Consider the following 17,928-nt stretch of genomic DNA (forward strand, 5'->3'; position numbering starts at 1 on the left):
TTCCATAGATGTTTATTAATTTTGAAGTTATTTTCATTAATTTCTCCATTACCATTAAATCCATTTGGAAGGGACTTTGATCTGCTGTACAAAGTGTGTCATTCACCTGTCTCTCAGAAGGGTTTTTTTTTGTGGAGGACACACAATGATAGACCAAATTCTCTCTGATACAGGCCCTTTGACAATGGTGATGCTGACAGAGATTGGAATGATAGCGTTGCTCTACCTTAGTGTAAGCCTGTTACTCAACCAAAGACAAGAATTATATGTTCTTTTTGAAAGCCTTCTATTTTGATGCAACAGCTTTATTGAGATGTATTCATATGCTACATAGAATTCACCCTTTAGAAGGATACACACATACACACACACACACACACCCGCAGAATTGTGCACCCACCCCCACAATCAATTTTAGAATATTTACATGACCCCAAAAAGAAAGAAACCCTGTACCCATTGTCAGGCACTGCTCATTTCCCCAAGCCCCAGCCCCTGGCAACCAGTAAACTTCTTTCTATGTCTACAGAACTTCCTGTTGTGGACATTTCATATAGTAGAATCATACAATATGTGGTCTTTCGTGTCTAACTTCTTTCACTTGAGTTAATGTTTTCAAGGTTCATCCATATTGTAGCACGTATCAGTACTTAATTCCTTTTAATGACTAAAAAATATTCCAGTGTATTGGCATTGGCATTCCATGCTTCGGTTATCTATTCATTAGCTGATATATATTTGCATTCTTCTGCCTTTGTCTCTTATGTGTCATGCCGCTATGAATATTCATGTGCAAGTTTTTGTGTGGATGGACATATGTTTTCATTTCTCTGGGGAATATACCTGGAAGTAGAACTGTTCTGTCATATGGTACCTCTGTGTTTAACCTTTTGAGGAACTGCTGGATTGTTTTCCAAAGTGGCTGCACCATTTTACATTCCTACCATCAGCGTATGAGGTACCATTCTCTCCCTATCTTGCCAATACTTGGTAATGTCCGTCTTTTTTGTCATAGTTATTCTAGTGGGCGTGATGTGGTGTCTCATTAAGGTTTTGATTTGCATTTTCCTGATGCCTAAGGATATTATTCATCCTACCATATGCTTGTTGGCACTCTGTATATTTTCTTTGGAGAAATGTCCACTCAAATCCTGGCTCATTTTAAAATTTGGTTACTTTTCTTCTCATTGTTGAGTTATATAGTTATCCATACATTTTGTTTACTTGAAAGCCATCAGATATATATTTTGCAAATGTGTTCTCCCATTCTTAGGTTGTTTCCCCCCCACTACTATCTATCTATCTATCTATCTATCTATCTATCTATTTTGAGAGAGAGATAGAAAACACATGGGAGAGGGAGAGGGAGAGAGAGAGAGAGAGAGAGAGAGAGAGAGAATCCCAAGCAGGCTCTGCACTGTCAGTACAGAGCCCAAAGTGGGGCTCAAACTCACGGACCATGAGATCATGACCTGAGCTGAAGTCAAGAGTCAGAAGCTTAACTACTGAGCCACCCAGGGGCCCCTCCCCCCACTACTTTCTTGGTAGTGTCTTTTCAACCTAAAAGCTTTTCACATTTTTTCTCCGTTTTACTGAGAAATGATTGACATATATCACTGCATAAGTTAAAGGCTTATGGCATGATGGTTTGATTTACATATATTGTGAAATGGTTACCACAAGAGGTTCAGCTAACATCCATCTTCCATATGGATACAATCAAAACAAAAGAAGGAAGAATACAGGAAAATATCATCTCCTTGTGATAAGAACTTTTCGGATCTACTCTTGACAACTTTCCTGGATATTGTGCAGCAGGTGTTAGCTTTAGTCATCGCATTGTACTTTACACCTCCAGTGCCTATTTATCTTATAACTAAAAGCTTGTACCTTTTGACCGTCTGTCTCCAGTTCCCCCTCTCCCAACCTCCTGCCTCTGGTAACCACAAGTCTGATCTCTTTGTTCTGTGAGTTTGTTTTGGGGTTTTTTGTTGTTCTTTGTTTTAAGATCCTCGATTTGAGATCATACAGTATTTGCCTTTCACTTTTTTTTCTCATTTTTAATGGCTGAATGATATTCATGTGTGTGTGTGTGTGTGTGTGTGTGTGTGTGTGTGTATGTAAAATAACTTCTTTATCCATTCATCCATTGATAGACCCTTGTTTCCATGTCTTGGCCATTGTAAATAATGCTGCTATAAATATGGGGGTGCACATATCTTCTTTATGTCCTTTGCCTTTGGATATATTCCTAGAAGTGGAATTGCTGGGTTATTTTACTTTTTTGAAGGTTGTCAGTGTTGTCTCCCATTGTTGTTGTACGAATTTCCAAGCCCAGGGGCAGTGCACAAGGGTTCCTTTCTCTCCCCTTCCACACCAGCATTTCTCTCTTACCTTTTTTGATGGTGGCCATTCTAACAGGCACGAGGTGCTATCTCATTGTGGTTTAATTGTGAAAGCTTTCACCTTGAATGAAACTCAGTTTTTTCATTTGTTGCTTATGATTTTTGTGTCACATATAAGAAATTATTGCCTGATCTGAGGTCATGGGGATTTATAGCTATGTTTTTTTTCCCTATGAGTTTTATAGTTTTAGCATCATGAGGATTTATAGCTATGTTTTCTTCTAAGAGTTTTATAGTTTTGGCATCTCCATTGAAGTCTTTAATCCATTTTTGAAATGTTTTTAATATGCCGAGAGGTAGTAGTCTAACATCCTTCTTACACACATATGTATCCAGTTGTCCCAGCACCTTTGGTCGACAAACGATTTCTTTCCCCCCATTGAATGGTTTTGGCAGCTTTGTCGAAATTCAGCTGACCACACATGTTGAGTTTATTTCTGGGAACTCAGTTCTCTTTTAAGCTGTGTCTGTCCTTACGCTAGTACCACACAGTCTTGATTATTCTAGCTTTGTACTGAGTTTTGAAAATGGGAAGTGTGAATCTTCTAACTTTTTTTTTTTTTTCAAGATCAGGGACTTTTTGTTTGTGTTCTCAAAATTTGCACTATTCTGTGTTTCTTGAATTTCCATCTGAATTTTAGGATCAACTTGTCAGTTTCTGAAAAGAAGCCAGCTAGGATTTTGATAGGGATTGCACTACATCTGTAGATCAATGTGGGGAGTAGCACCATCTTAACAACATTGAGTGTTCTAATCCATGATTGCTTTCTACTTTTTTGTGTATTCTCTAATTTCTTTTGATAATGTTTTGTAGTTTTCAGAAAATATGTTTTACACTTTGCGTATTAAATTTATTCCTGATGTAGCCACCTTGAAAATATACCTGAACCCCCAAATTTATTTAGATTCTCATTTAGGATTAGGAAAGTAGGCAGGTAATTTGGATTTATAGTAAAGCAAAATGAAATATTACAGAATGGCCTTTTCATGAAATAGCTTCATAGTCTAGAGGCAGTGTATTTCATACTTTTCAAGCACTTTGGTGTAAGGAAAATTAATACGAAGCAAAACCCAAAAACCCTCTACTTTGGTTCTGCCATATAGTTGACCTTTGAACAATGTGGGGATTAAGAGCACCGATCCCCCTGTGCAGTCGAAAATCTGTGTGTGACTTTTGTCTCCCCAACTATTTCACTACTGATAGCTGTTAACCCGAAGTCTTACTATTGGCCAGAAGCCTTATTGATAACATACAGTTGATTAACACATATTTTGTATGTTATACATAGTATATACTGTATTCCTATGGTAAGTTAAGCTAGAGACAAGAAAAATGTTATACAAAATCATAAGGAAGAGAAAATACTTTTACAGTACTGTACTGCATTTATTAGAAAACACGTATAAGTGGCTCCACACAGTTCAAACCTCTATCGTTCAAGGGTCAGCTGTCATTGGAACTTTGCCAATGAAGGGATTGCATAGCTACCTTAGACAATGAAATGGAAGGCCCTCATTTGCTTCTCTTTCCTAGTGGGGATTGATGATGCCGCATACATACCTCAAGAGTGTGTAAAAAGCTTGGCTATCTACATATTTCATGTTTCTGGAGAGAGCAGAGCAGGCCTTCGAAGCAGGTCCATATGGATTGAGAGAGAGCAAGGAAAGGAGCTTCACTTGAAGTTTTTGTGGTTAGGGAGTAGGCAGGGTGAGTGGTCTGTACTCAGGCAGGTGCTTGTGTGGTTTGACTTTGTCATAGGCACCGAGGGGAGGACACCAGGCTTGCTTCTGAGCTTTCTTAGATGGGGAGAGAGGGAGAGCCCTGATGTTTGATGATTAAAATGTACTATAGTTAGTTGAATTTGAACTTGTTGAGTAAGCCACTATAGTGCCGTCTGAGGCTTGCAGCCTGAGGCCATTAAGGAAGGTGAAAGTTCCATCGAATGCCTTGTTCAAGCGCCCAGCTTTATGTTTTCTGAGAAACAAAATGATTGCCTTGTTTACTATTAGTCATGTTTAGAACTCCAAAAGTGGATAAGGACTGTCATAGTGGGAGCTTGTATTGTGGCTGTAGGAAGTGCAGAAACACGTGTCACCTTAATTTTATGTTTTGGGTCTCTGTAGTGCAGAAAGATTCTCAGAGGGTTTTTTAACCTTAAAAAGGGTAACCGTTGCTGCCACTGGCTAGACCAGACAGCCAGGCCAATGGCAATGGCTCAAGAGTATACAAATGTTCACATGGGACTGACTTTGACCAGAGCATCCTGTGTTAGAAGACTCTCTGAGGTTTGTCTAAGTGTGCTGACCGTTGGGTTGTATCCTGTTCAGGAACATCTTGGTTAAAGGATTAAAAGCAGTAGCTCTTAACAAGCTCAGTCGTGTGTGTGTCAGTTATGTTCCCACCTGGAAAATACACAGACTTCGCATTGCTGTTCATCAGTTGATCCTAGCGGGCTCCCCAGGTAGCCAGTGGGTCTGGGGGAGTAGTGATCTCCTCTCACACTGTGACATCAGATAAGGGACTGAGGACAAGGAGGCCACCCCCTTCTGCAGGTGGGCTATGCCATAGGACCCAGGTTTGGTTCCACCCTGTAGCAAGAAGGCCAAGCTACCTCTGCTGAGTTTGTGAGCTTCTACTTCTATAACCTAAGGCATATTGGGGACCTTGGTGTGGAGGGCCACATGTTCAGGGCAGATGAGAGCTTTACTTTTTAGGGGAGACAGTATGTACCTAGCAAGTGCCACTCTAATATGGTGTCTTGCAGGACCGATGAGGGCAGTTTCTTACACGGAATCCCATGAGCAACTTATAGCCATTATTGGTCGTCTAGGGACTCCAGAAGGCATGAGAGGAGGTTGCTAAAGCTCCACAGTGAGAGCATCTCCAAGGGCACTAATGAAAGTGTGTGTCGATTGCTATTTGAGCAGATTCTAGAGCCTTTTTTTTTTTTAATTTTTTTTTTAACGTTTATTTATGTTTGAGACAGAGAGAGACCGAGCATGAACAGGGGAGGGGCAGAGAGAGGGAGACATAGAATCGGAAGCAGGCTCCAGGCTCTGAGCCGTTAGCCCAGAGCCTGACGCGGGGCTCGAACTCACGGACCACGAGATCCTGACCTGAGCTGAAGTCAGACGCTTAACCGACTGAGCCACCCAGGCGCCCCTAGAACCTTTTATTGGAGGGGATCCCACCGAAGGTGAGCCAGTTTGCAAGTAACAGCATAAATGTGCTTAAGTAAAATTTGCAGATGAAGAATATTTTGCCTTCCGAACCCAAAAGAGTCTAAAAGATCCTGGGCTTCTTTTCATTTTTTGGATGCTGACAACATCACTAGCTGTTTCTTGACAGTCTCAGGGATGGAGTACCCCCCAGTTTACCAAATAATTTTTAGGAATTTAATTAAAGTGGCAGGGCCTTGCGCTGTGTGTAAGACAGTAGCCTATCCCTTTTCAGTGAGCCTGTTTGTATTTATATGTTCTGAATGAGTGTGTCAGATGAGTGTCCTCAAAGGGAGATGTTATCACTGTAATGTGTGTGCACCTACGCTCCCAGAGAAAGGTTGGATCCAGTCGAGATCTAGCCTGCAGAGATTGTGTGGTGGCTAGGCTGTTGAGCTAGCCCATGGGTAGCCGCTGCATGAAGATCTGCTGTGTCTCTTCAGAAGTGAAGGAAAACAGTGACTGAGGGGCCAAGAATGGGCCAGATTGGCTTGTTAAATGAACGGCAGTGGTCCTGTAGGAAGGGTTTCAATTCTTGCGGGCCTCGCTTTAATGTACACCAAGTCATATCACTGCCTTAACTGTAGGGATGGCCTGCAGCGTCCCATTTTGTCAAGCCAAGTTTTTATGGGTCAAAAACTTACCTCTCTTCAAACGTATCAGTCATAGAGCGTTCATGCCCGCTGTGGGATAGCGTAGGGCAGTGGCTGCTCTGACGCTGGGGAATTTGGGCAAGATGGTAATTCTTATGGTTAGGGTGAAGCATATCTGAGTTTCCTTCATGTCTTGTTCAGTAATTCCCTTAAGATGATACAATGTTATAGGGGATACATTTTTTAAATTTAAGGAGATCCCCAGGTAGAGCTGTAGTTTGAGCCCCAGTATTGATTAGAGGCACAAAGTTTTGCCAGTTGGTACATTTAAGGAGATGTTAAGATTAATTCAGAAGCTATGTTGTCAAGGTGCGAAAGTCAGTGCCCTTGTATCTTTTGGTGGATAAATTCTTTTAGTAAATTTTGGATTTCCATTTGGGTCCAGCTGTAGCCCTCTGTTTCCGTTTTTTGTTTATTCTGCCAAATCTGGACTTCTTCTCTTCTTCCTTCCCCCACCACCCTATTCTTTTCTTTCCCCTTTGTTTTTACTAAGGATTCTCTCTTCTCCGCCTGTATTTCTAGATTTCCTCCAGAGAGCTTCAAATCAGTATCATCAGGGTTGGAGGCCTCCCCCATGGCTGGGGTTACTTTGTAGGATTTAAGGACCCCAGGCTTAAAGAGGATTCGAATTAACCCCTTTCACTATACTGAAGAGATGCCATGGGTATTTTTCTCTATAACCCTGAGAATCAGGATTTTTGTTGCAACAGAGGCATAGGCGGCAGCAGCAGCAACAGAGTCCTGCTGAGCCATTTGCTGTTAGGAGTGCTGACCTCAGCACTTCACATAATGGCTTTTTCTCTTTTTTGTTTTTTACCCCTAATGACTGCTTTTCTCATGAGTGATCACCCAGTGGACCTGTATGCAGCACAAGGTGGTCTTTTCCCCGAGTCTGGCGTCAGTTACGACTCCGCTGTAAGACGTGCAGAGAGGTCCAGGCTAAGATACATGTCCCAAGGCCATGCCAAGGACCCCGCCCCAGTCACATATTCCTGTCTCCAAAAAACCAGTTAATTATTGCAACTTCCCCCTGGGGTCAGGTTAGTCCCTGACAGAGGCTCCGCAGGACTCTCTAACGCGGAACAGAGCAGCATACCTCAAAGCACGAGCTAGCCAGCCAGCAGCAACTCCAAGGGCATGTTTTCTGTTAGGCAGCAGAGCCAGCTTGCAAGCAAACCACGAAGAAAGGCCCCCCGTGATGGTGGTCTCCGTCTCCGCATCCTGGTCACGCCACCTGTTGTTGTGGTCACCCTGAAGAGACAGGGTGGACCCCACCCCAAATTTGGTTTAGGTGTCAAGACTGACGATGCCAGACGCAAAGCAGTTTACGAGGGAGTTTCTTACTTACTAATTGAGGTGTCTGGGGAGAGCAGTGCTGGCCTCTCCCGCAGGTGTGAAATGACTTGAATGAGCGAGGGAAGGATCCTGGCTCAGCCTATCGTATTGTCAGGGGTTGGGGCAGGGTGGGGAGAGTGCCCTTGGAAGTGGACTGGGGCTTGTGTAGTTTCACTCTTCGGCCTCAGGGGGCAGCCCTGGGCTTTCCTATCAGCTTTCCCAGATGTGGGGTGCAAGGGGGCAGGGAGTATAAGAGGGGCGTGGGTTTTGAAACCTGATAACTCTTCGCAGTTAAACATAAAAAAGGGGAATCTGACAGTCCTAAATATTTTATCTTGTTGATGTTGTAAATGAAACTTTATTAATTTCACTTTTGGATTATTTATTGCAAGTATATAAGAAATACAGTTGACTTTTATACATTGAACTCGTTTATTCTAATCGTTTTCAGAAATTTCACAGGATTTTCTACATACAAGATTGTGTGATCTACAAAACGAGAAAGATTTGCTTCTTGTTCCCAACCTGCGTGGCTTTTAATTTTCTTGCCCAATTGCCCTGGCTAGAACCTTCCGTAAAATATTGAGTAGAAGTGGTGAAAGCAGACATCTTGGCCTAGTTCTTGATCTATGGGAGAAGCATTTAGTCTTTTTCCATGAGTATGGTGTTAGCTATGCATTTTGTTTTCATCCACTCATCAGGTTGAGGACATCTTTCTATTGTTTCTGGTTTGTTAGGTGTTTTATCATGAGATGATCTTGTTATTGGTCAAGAGATTTTTCTGCATCTATTGAGAAGGCCATGTCATTTTTCTTCCTGTGGTACAATACGTTGATTTCCATGTTAACCCAATCTTCCATTCCTGGGATAAATCGCACTTGGTTACAGTATGTAATACTTTTTATATGTAGCTGGTTTTAGTTAGCTATTTATTTGGTGAGAATTTTGCATATGGAAGAAATTATTTTCTTTTCTCATGATGTTTTTGTCTGGTTTTGTTATCAAGGTAACGCTGACCTATAGAATGAGTGTAGAAGTGTCCTCTCTCTCTCTCCCTCTCTCTTTCTGTTTCTCTGGAATAATTTGTGAAGAACTGGTGTCAATTCTTATTTAAATGCTTGATAGAATTCTCTCTCAAAGACATTTGTGCTGGGCTTTTCTTTGTGGGAAGTTTTTGGATTACTAATTCAATTTCTTTGTTGTAAGTATATTGAGATTTTCTATTTTTTTTTCCTTTGTGTTTTTCTGGAATTTGTTCCTTTCACTAGGTTGTCTGATTTGTTGAGATATAGTTGTTCATAATATTCCCTTATAATTCTTTTTATTTTTGCAAGATTAGCAGTGATGTCCCCTCTTTCATTCTTAATTTTACAAATTGAGTCTTCTCTCTTTTTTCCTTGGTCAGTTTAATTAAAGGTTTGTCGACTTTGTTGATCTTTCTAAAAACCAACTTTTGATTTTGTTGACTTTCTCTTTTATTTTTCCATTTTGTTATATTTATTACCATCCTAGTATTTATTATTTCCTTCCTTCTGCTCAGACTTCGTTTGCTTATCTTTTTTCAATGTCTTTAGATGGACTTTTAGTCCATTTAGTCCATTTAGATTTACTTTGTTGCTGCGACATCTTTCTTCTTTTTTTTAAAGTTTATATATTTTGAGAGAGAGAGAGAGAGAGAGAGAGAGAGAATCCCAAGCAGGCTCTGCGCTGACAGTGCAGAACCTCACAAACCATGAGATCATGACCTGAGCTGATACCAAGAGTCAGACACTCAACTGATTAAACCACCTAGAAGCCCCATCATTCTTTTTTAATGTGAGCATTGCAGAGTGCTTCAGTGATATTCATTCTTATGGCCAATCTCTACCATTGGGCAAATCTCTTAGTCATGACTCTGCTGGGGGGTGTGGTAGGGACAGTGGTCTGTCCCTCTAGGAGTGGCACTCCTGATTTACAAATGGGTGCTAGGCAGGGGTGGGGGGGGGCAGTAGCTTCTGGTCTTCTCCCTTTACGTCTCCTGATATTGAACCTCTAGCCTACAAGTAAGCCAGGACAACAGTGATTTTTGGCCTTTTGTGCCTGGGGTAGTGCCTCTGCCTTTTTACTTGGGACTGGGTGAAGGGTCCTCTGACCTCTTAGCCTCTTGCTTGCATGTAATTTAGCCTCTGCAACATGGACCTAGGGGAGGGATAAGGGTGGGAAATGGTGGTAGCCTGCCTCTCCCGCTGAGATGTGGTACCTCTTGCCAGGGGGAGAGGAAACCTGTTGCCTTGGCCACAGCCACCCACATGAGAGCTGTCATCATGCTGAGATGGACAGGGTTGCAGAGGAGGAAAGGAGTGCATTAGGCTCAAGTGCCATCCAATCTATTTTTACTGGATTTAGTAGATTTCCATATGTAAATGTTTCTTTATTCACTGTATGCCTTTGGAACAATTTCTGGAAACTGCAAGTGATTGTTGTTTTTTAAAAATAATTTTTACTGGGGCACCTGAGTGGCTAAGTCGGTGAAGCATCCCACTTTGGCTCAGGTCATGATCTCATGATTCACGGGTTCGACCCCCGCATCAGGCGCTCTCTCTCTCTCTCTCTCTCTCTGCCCCTCCCCCACTCGCACCCTGTCTCTCAAAAAATAAACATTAACATTTTTTTAATAAAAAATAAAATAATTTTTACTAATAATGGTTGTTTCACTGGAGAAAGTGTCCAGGGGGCTTGTGCCACCATTGTGGAAGGGGTCTCTCTTATGTGTGCTCAGTTTTATTTAACATTAATTGTTATCATTTGTTTACCGAGGGCTTATTATGCACCTTGATAGGTTATTTCTGTCAATATTCTTAAATAGCCCAAGGACACTGAATAATTGCAAAAACATATTCCCCTGACATGCTGCACTTGAAAAATAGTAAGGAGTGCACATTTTTCTGATTAAATTCCTTTTTTGAGAAACTAAGATTAACCTAAGGCACATTCACTCAGAGCAGCTGAATGTAATGCACAAGAGCACCTTTCACAGGGCAAGTGGGCATGTCATCTTCTGTTGACCTTTTCAAAGTGTGGTCCAGGCACTACTGAATGAGGATCGCTGAGGTGCTTGTTTAGAAGACTGAGTTTTGAGCCCCAGCCCAGCCTAATTCTCATGCAGAGACCAGTGCAGGTCAGCTCACACACAGGCTGCATTAATGTGTGCAAGCTTGATTACTGCAAACTTCAGCTAAACTTGATTGAATAATAACGTCAAAACCACCGTGCTAGACACTGGTGGTTTCTCAAGAACAATAAGACCTGCTCTTCCAAACCCCAGAGGTATGTAAACTATTTGTGAGATTTATCTGGTAGAAAGAGAGACCGTTGGATAGTAGCTTGATGTATAGATTATATAAAATTTAGAAAAATTATGTATACTGAGAGTTGGGGCAAGACATACTCCCACAAGTAGCCTACACACACACACACACACACACACACACACACACACACACACCCCATGTGCCTTTATTGGAAGGGAGAGCTGGACTGGACTAAGGGAAAGTGAAAGCCTGGAAGTCACTTAGAGCCTTACTTCGTGTGTACTTGGGTCCCTGCGTTGTTGAGTCCTCTCTCTACACGTTCTGCCGCTACCTTTCTTCCAACGGCACGAACAATCATTGAATATGGGTAAGGGTAGGGTAGAACAAATTCCTCCTTGAGCATTTCCCATGCCTTTATTGCCTTACATAATGATTTAAGAAACTAAGTTTTCATTCTTAAATATTAAATGAATGTTTACTACGTGCCAAGGTTCTCTGTTAGAAATTTTGAACTTTCCTTCATTCCCAAATATGGGTTTGTTTTCTTGGGAAAAAAATTAGTCCACGTTCTTCTCATGTGACTTGATGTAACCTTAGGTCAGTTATTGATTAACTGGGCTGGGAAAGAGGTTATATATAACCAAAACTAGTATCCAAATGTAGTGGGTTTAGTGTATACTTACTGTTGAAATTGCATCTGATTTTTTAGCAACTCTTTTACTGTTTTACAGGCGCTGTTCAAAATTGAGTTGGCATAAACTTAGTGTGAAGATGGCATCTGATACATGGGGATACTTTCATTGTTCTGGGGATATCACCTAAAAGTACGCAAAAGGATAGGAGAACAGTTGGAGGCATTGACATGGCATTTAATTGCTGATACAGAAGGGCCATTATTACTTATTAAGCAGTGATTATTTCTCATCATATTTGAACGTTTTTCCCCCAAGCATTAGGACAGAACTGAATCGGGAATACTGCAGCCCCAGCTCTCTGCACTCACCCAATTTTTCCTCCTCCTCCTCCTCCTCCTCCTCCTCCTCCTCCTCCTCCTCCTCCTTCTCCTCCTCCTGACCCAGAAATCAAGAAACCAGAGTTGTGCGTATTCTGTTTTCACATGGATGTGCAACTGACTACAGACTCACTCTTAGGGAGAGCTCCCGGTAGAGGAAGAGACACCAGTGGTCCACCATGGCATCTGTTGGTTCTCTAAAGATTTCCACATATAGGATCCCGACAAACTTAACAGAAACCCATGGAGGAGGGGAAGGAAAAAAAAAAAAAAAGAGGTTAGAGTGGGAGAGAGCCAAAGCATAAGAGACTCTTAAAAACTGAGAACAAACTGAGGGTTGATGGGGGGTGGGAGGGAGGGGAGGGTGGGTGATGGGTATTGAGGAGGGCACCTTTTGGGATGAGCACTGGGTGTTGTATGGAAACCAGTTTGACGATAAATTTCATATATTGAAAAAAAAAAGATTTCCACACATAGATCTGTTTCTAATGTAGATTCTTCATTGATTTTTAGATGTCGTTAAAAAAAATAAATGGCTTCTTTTATTATTAGTTTGCAACCTGGTTAATCTTTTAGTAGATAATAAAGAGTGAGGAACGCTGCTGAACGGTCTGCATATAAGCACTCACAGTAAATATGGCTGCAGCTGAAAGTTCCTAAATGGCTTGACTAGAAATTTATATAGAATATTAGGACACTTGCCCCTTTTTCCTTTTTATTATTATTATTTATTTATTTTTAATCTTTTTTTCTTTTAACGTTTATTTTTGAGACAGAGAGAGACAGAGCATGAACAGGGGAGGGCCAGAGAGAGAGAGGGAGATACAGAATCTGAAACAGGCTCCAGGCTCTGAGCTGTCAGCACAGGGCCCGACTCGGGGCTCGAACTCATGGACCGCGAGATCATGACCTGAGCTGAAGTTGGATGCTCAACCGACTGAGCCACCCATGCGCCCCGCCCCTTTTTCCTTTTAAGGACTATTAAAGGGCATTTGTGTGTGATAACATCCTGGTTCTATCTGGTATTGAAAGGCTCTTTTAGTGTGGAGATGATCATTGCAGCGGCTATGAACAGAGCCTGATTCAGACATCATCATGCTGAGATGGTAAATTTATAACATGATGTTGTATTATTTCAAAATTAGCCGGCTTTGCACATATTTGGGAACTAATTTTAAGCTTAGTTTAATTTTCGAATTTTAGTTTAACATAAAAACACATCGTGGAAAAAGAATAAAAAAAGCCTAGTAGTGTTAACTAGAGCATCCATCAAGTTCTCTTACAAGCAGTAATATTTGTAATATATCTTTGAGGCCAGTTTTATCACCACCAGTCCCTTCCATTGGTTCTGAAGTGTTGGGTCAAGTGCCCAAGGTTACACAGCCCGTAAATCATACAGACTGGATTTCAACCTGGCCAGTTCCCCAGTTTATGCTCACCTCATTCCTACAATGAACGGAATGCTAGCAAACAACTCTTTTGTACATGCTTCTCTGGTTTCTCACCAAGTGTTTATAATTGCTGATGAATATTTACCACAAGGGCTCTTTACCCATTGCATGTCAGACTCTAAGGTGTATGTCACTTTCACAATTCTAGGGTAGCTTGCAACAGTACAAGTTCATTCCATTCAGCGTCCTAAGCACTGTCTACCTTTATTTATGGCCGTATAATAGGGCTAGTTGTCTGTTCTTTTCTCATCTGCCTGCTGCCTCTCCTCCTGTGTAAGTTCTCTGAAGCTCCCAGCCCACAGCGAGGAGCTTTTCTCATAAAGACGTATTTGTGACTATGCTGAACCGCACTGTACAACATCAATTGTGTTCAGTTTATGATAGAGTTAGATTACTATTCATAGTCTGTGTATTCCTCTGTCTCGTTGTCAACTGATTTTTTTCGTTTGTTTGTTTGGTTTGGGTTCGTTATAGCAGATTTAAAGAAAGCCTCCGGTTCAAATGCTGCAAAATCCAATCTACCAAAATCTGGACTTCGTCCTCCTGGATACTCACGTCTCCCAGCAGCCAAGCTGGCGGCGTTTGGCTTCGTGCGGAGCTCCAGCGTGTCCTCGGTCTCCAGCACCCAGTCCGCGGACAGCGCGCAGCCGGAGCAGAGCAGACTGGCCAACCGTAAGTGGGCGGGGCGGGTGGGCGGGGCCGGCTGCGTTGTTCCCTGTGGGTCACGCCCCTAGGACCACACCGGGGCAGGTGAATGGCCATATCTTCATTTCTTCAATATGGGCATTTCTTCAATATGGGCATATGGGTATAACGGCTTCATTTCTTTGTGTTTGAAAGAGTTGATTTGACTTCCTATTATATTATATTATATTATATTATATTATATTATATTATATTATTTACTTCCTTAATCTACCATTGTTAGGACTTTAGAAAATGATCTACTGAAGGAAAAAAGGCCTGTTTGGCACTATCATTTTTTTCAATTATGAGGAATTAGAGTGCCAGAAAAAGACTTAAATCTAGAAAATGACTTAACCAGGTACTGATTCCAGGAGCCCTTTGCTCATGGATTCTATGTAAGAAGTCAAAGAAAGATCCAACACAGGTGTTCCCATGTTGTGCTATCATGAAGCATATTATGTATTAGATATTAGTGGTGAGAATCCTTTTAGTCACCTGGGATTACCTGTCATGGCTTCATTTTGGTGGAGCACTTGGCTGGATTTCTCAAAGTTACCTAAACAGTGTGAAAAATAGAAAAGTAGAGCTGAGCTTCTTCAGTTCTGCCCAGAAAGGTCCCCATTGGCTGAGTGATGCTACTCTAGGCCTGGCTCCCGAGACTGATGTTGGAAGCTGTGTTTTAAAGTATGAATTAATAGTCTCAGAGCAAGTCACAAACAGCCACCGTTCTAAAGGAGACCTGGAGGCCGCCCCACTGACCTGAGCCTTTGATGACCAAAGCCCGTCTCAGCCTATCAACTTCAAAGTCATTGTTATTAGATCTGAAACCATGACATCTCGGACATTGGTTAGCAAGAACTGGCCAGAGGACCAGGGAAGTCTTAGAGGTTTTCATGTGGAGTGCTGTTCGGGAGGGATTACAGTAGTTGAATCGTGCTGAAGTAAGTAGCAAGAGAAAGAAACAGAGGACAAGACGGGGTATATGGGAGGGGAGAGGTGGAGAACAAGATTGATTTATATTATTTTCTAAATTTCTTTTCTCCGAGCTTGCTCTTTCTCTATCCTTTCTTGGGTTCACAGAGATGATGCGTGGCACATTCATACCTGCAAAGTTCTAAATTTTGGTCTACCTAGTTATTCCTAAAAATAATGCATTACCTTTTCCTTTATCTTGATGTGTTTGTAAGCAGTTTCTGAGAGGTTTTTTGCTCACTTGGTTTGCTAAAGGTGCTGTATCTCAGAACTGCTTTCACACAGGAATACACTTGTCATTAGGGATTTCACCAGATTCTCAAAATCTGAAAGAGCTCTTTGCAAATGTGTAACTCATATTTTCCCACGTGTGTGCGTATTGACAATCTGAAGATTTTTAAGTATAGGGGCAACTATTTGTCATCTTTTTTAGTAGTAAAATCCCTGGTGGCATGTTTCTCTTTTAGAGGAAGCAGCATGAGTGAGTAATTATAAAAAAAAAAAAAAGTATTTTTCGGTATATATCTTTCCGAGGAAGTAGTTAAGGCCTTGGTTTCTTTAAAAAATAAGAATCGTCTCGGGATGATTGAGCTTCGTTCCCATGGTAGCAGTTTTTGCTAAAGGAGAGCTGATAGGTGTGGACAGAATAATTCCAGGTGTGCTTACGTCATTTCTTCTCACATCTGCTTGAACGGATGCTAGAGAGGGACACCCTGAGCACCCAGGGAGGCAAGAGCCATTATGTGCCAAGGAAAATAACTCCTACTTTAAAGACTTCATAGTAAAATAATAAATTAATTATTAATACATAATTATGAATATGTAACGCATTAGTTATTAATACATAATAGATATGCATTTAGAATTCTTTTCCAGTTTTTAAAAAAGCAGCATTAGAATTGATTTGCCACCTAACCATGTGTAAAATTTATACTTCACCAATAAACCACAGAAAAATTTCTCACTTATTTGAATTGATATCTGAGTGCCATTAACCACCTGCTAATACTTGTTGTTAGATGTAATGTCAAAAATTTTGTTTCTGTTCTTTAGTGGAGGGATGATGCTTTGATGACAAGGATTAAGTAAAATATGAGGCACTCAAAAGAGCCAAAAGTCCTTAGATCAAACCACAGGAGCAAAGCTTTGTTGGTTTAGCTCATGGAAACAGCTAGCATATCAGAGCTGGTTCCTTTTTCCTTCTTGGAACATTGGTCTTTCTTCAAACAGTACATTCACATAGAATTGCATTTAGGAATACCACAGTAATTAGGAATTATATTATGGCACAGTAGATGTCTCAAAATCTGAAACATGACTCTAATAAGGAACTGTTTGAAAGTGCGCAGCTCATATTTTTAGATACTCATGTGCCTATAAACAGTCTGAACAGTGTCCACGATGACCGAAGCATGCTATATTTAGGACACTTTACAGTGATTCATTATGAACTTAGTGTTTCCTGGATGACTTTGGCTTAGCTACAGCTCGCTCTCCCTGCAGCTTTTCTAAAGGGTCCTGAGGGGCAGGTGACAATGAGAGTGGAGAGGAGAGACCCCTGGGCTCCCCTGGACCTGGGTCTCGGCTGTTGGGTGTGGAATCTACTCTCCACCCTGGACTCTGGTTCTTTACCGTGTCTTCAGACCCACTGGGCACTAAGTCAAGGGCCCTTCCGTGTCTTTTAATCATTTCCACAAAGTTTTGACAAATGGAGCAGACACAGAGAAATGAATTATGCCTGTATGTACTTAGATCATATTACTTCTATTATGAAGCCCTTTGAAGAGACCCTGAAATCAGGGTATCTTGGGACCCAGTCCACCCCCTCATTTTAAAGCTAGCAAACTGAGATCAAAGTGACTCATTCTGGCTCCTGGGCCAGTGTTCTTCTTCTATGTAGTCCTTAAAGTTGCCACATAAGGTGAAGAACCACTCATGATTTAAAGTCTTTTCTTCCTGTTCGTGAAGCAAGTTAGAGTCAGAGTGGCCTGGAGGGACCCTGTAGACTGAACTCACCTTTCCCCCACTTCCTGGGTTGTCAGCCAGCCCCTGTGTAAACACTGAATGATAGAGAACATTCCATCTTGTGAAGAAGCTGCCTTTGAGACGGGATAGCTCTCGTCACGAGGCAGTGCTCTGTGTGGGTTCAGGCTGCCTCCCTGTAATTGCCAACTAGTCACTCAGTTCCTGTGGACTGGTACAGAACCTTGACATTCATTGTATTGCAGGTGACAGCCCTCCCAGCCCCCTTCACTCCTTTATAGGTTCATCACGTGAAGATTGTGAGGCTGGTACCTTTAGAACCTCAAATAAAATACCAAATTACCCTAGTTAGCAACTCACGGCTTTTTTAAAGATTTAAACTGAAGAGAGACAAAGTAATTCCCTAACTTAAGCTTAAACTTTAAATCATATATTTGAGCAGGTCTGACCCAGTGTGTAGCTCATAATTTTTTTTTAATAGTTTTCAGAGACCAAACCAAAAAAAAAATCTTAGAAAAGAAAAATTACTGTGGAATTTAGTGCTGGTAATGTATTAGAGCCTAAACTGTATCTAGTTGTCAGATCTATCAGCAATTAGCTGTAGACTTGATTTTCCCAGTGGATAGGTACAATTTAAAGTTAAACTTTTGGAGGGTATGGAGGGGAGTAGGGAAACTTGAGGATTTCATGAATTAACCATTAATGAAAATAGTTCGTATCACCGAAAGATAGAATAATTTCTGTAGAGGATCTTATCTCATTGTGTATTCTGAGTAGCACCTAACGTGTTGAGTGCTCAAGAAAGAAGAAAATCTCTATCTAAAAAGAATATGATGTAGATGGTGGTATTTGCAGTGGCCCCTTATGGTTTCCCTCCCACGTCGTCTCCATTCGAATCTGCCACATGTTCTCCATGGGGTG

The 17,928-nt window shown here is 41.4% G+C and overlaps 1 protein-coding gene and 2 long non-coding RNA genes across 4 annotated transcripts in view; 1 reads left to right on the forward strand and 2 right to left on the reverse strand.

Moving 5' to 3' along the window:
* LOC122222115 overlaps positions 1-14,014 on the reverse strand; it is a 40,438-nt gene extending 26,424 nt beyond the window's left edge. The window contains exon 1 of the long non-coding RNA XR_006203615.1: positions 13,921-14,014. This is a non-coding gene — a long non-coding RNA (uncharacterized LOC122222115). The remainder of the gene's footprint in view (positions 1-13,920) is intronic.
* The window catches only part of MTUS2 (microtubule associated scaffold protein 2), a 565,789-nt gene that overhangs the window by 236,881 nt on the left and 310,980 nt on the right, over positions 1-17,928 (forward strand). Inside the window, 1 exon segment of the mRNA XM_042941853.1 lies at positions 13,840-14,037. Coding sequence (XP_042797787.1) covers positions 13,840-14,037 — 198 coding nt within the window.
* Positions 8,009-12,124, reverse strand: LOC122221993. Of its 2 annotated transcripts, none has more exons than XR_006203577.1 (3): positions 12,048-12,124; positions 11,586-11,720; positions 8,009-8,474 (listed from the first exon to the last, which is right to left on the reverse strand). It is a non-coding gene; the product is annotated as an uncharacterized LOC122221993 (long non-coding RNA). The 2 variants fall into 2 exon arrangements; XR_006203572.1 differs by having other exon boundaries at positions 8,012-8,428.

Source organism: Panthera leo, chromosome A1 (genome assembly GCF_018350215.1).
Source record: "Panthera leo isolate Ple1 chromosome A1, P.leo_Ple1_pat1.1, whole genome shotgun sequence".
In the NCBI taxonomy this organism is placed as follows: Eukaryota; Metazoa; Chordata; class Mammalia; order Carnivora; family Felidae; genus Panthera; species Panthera leo.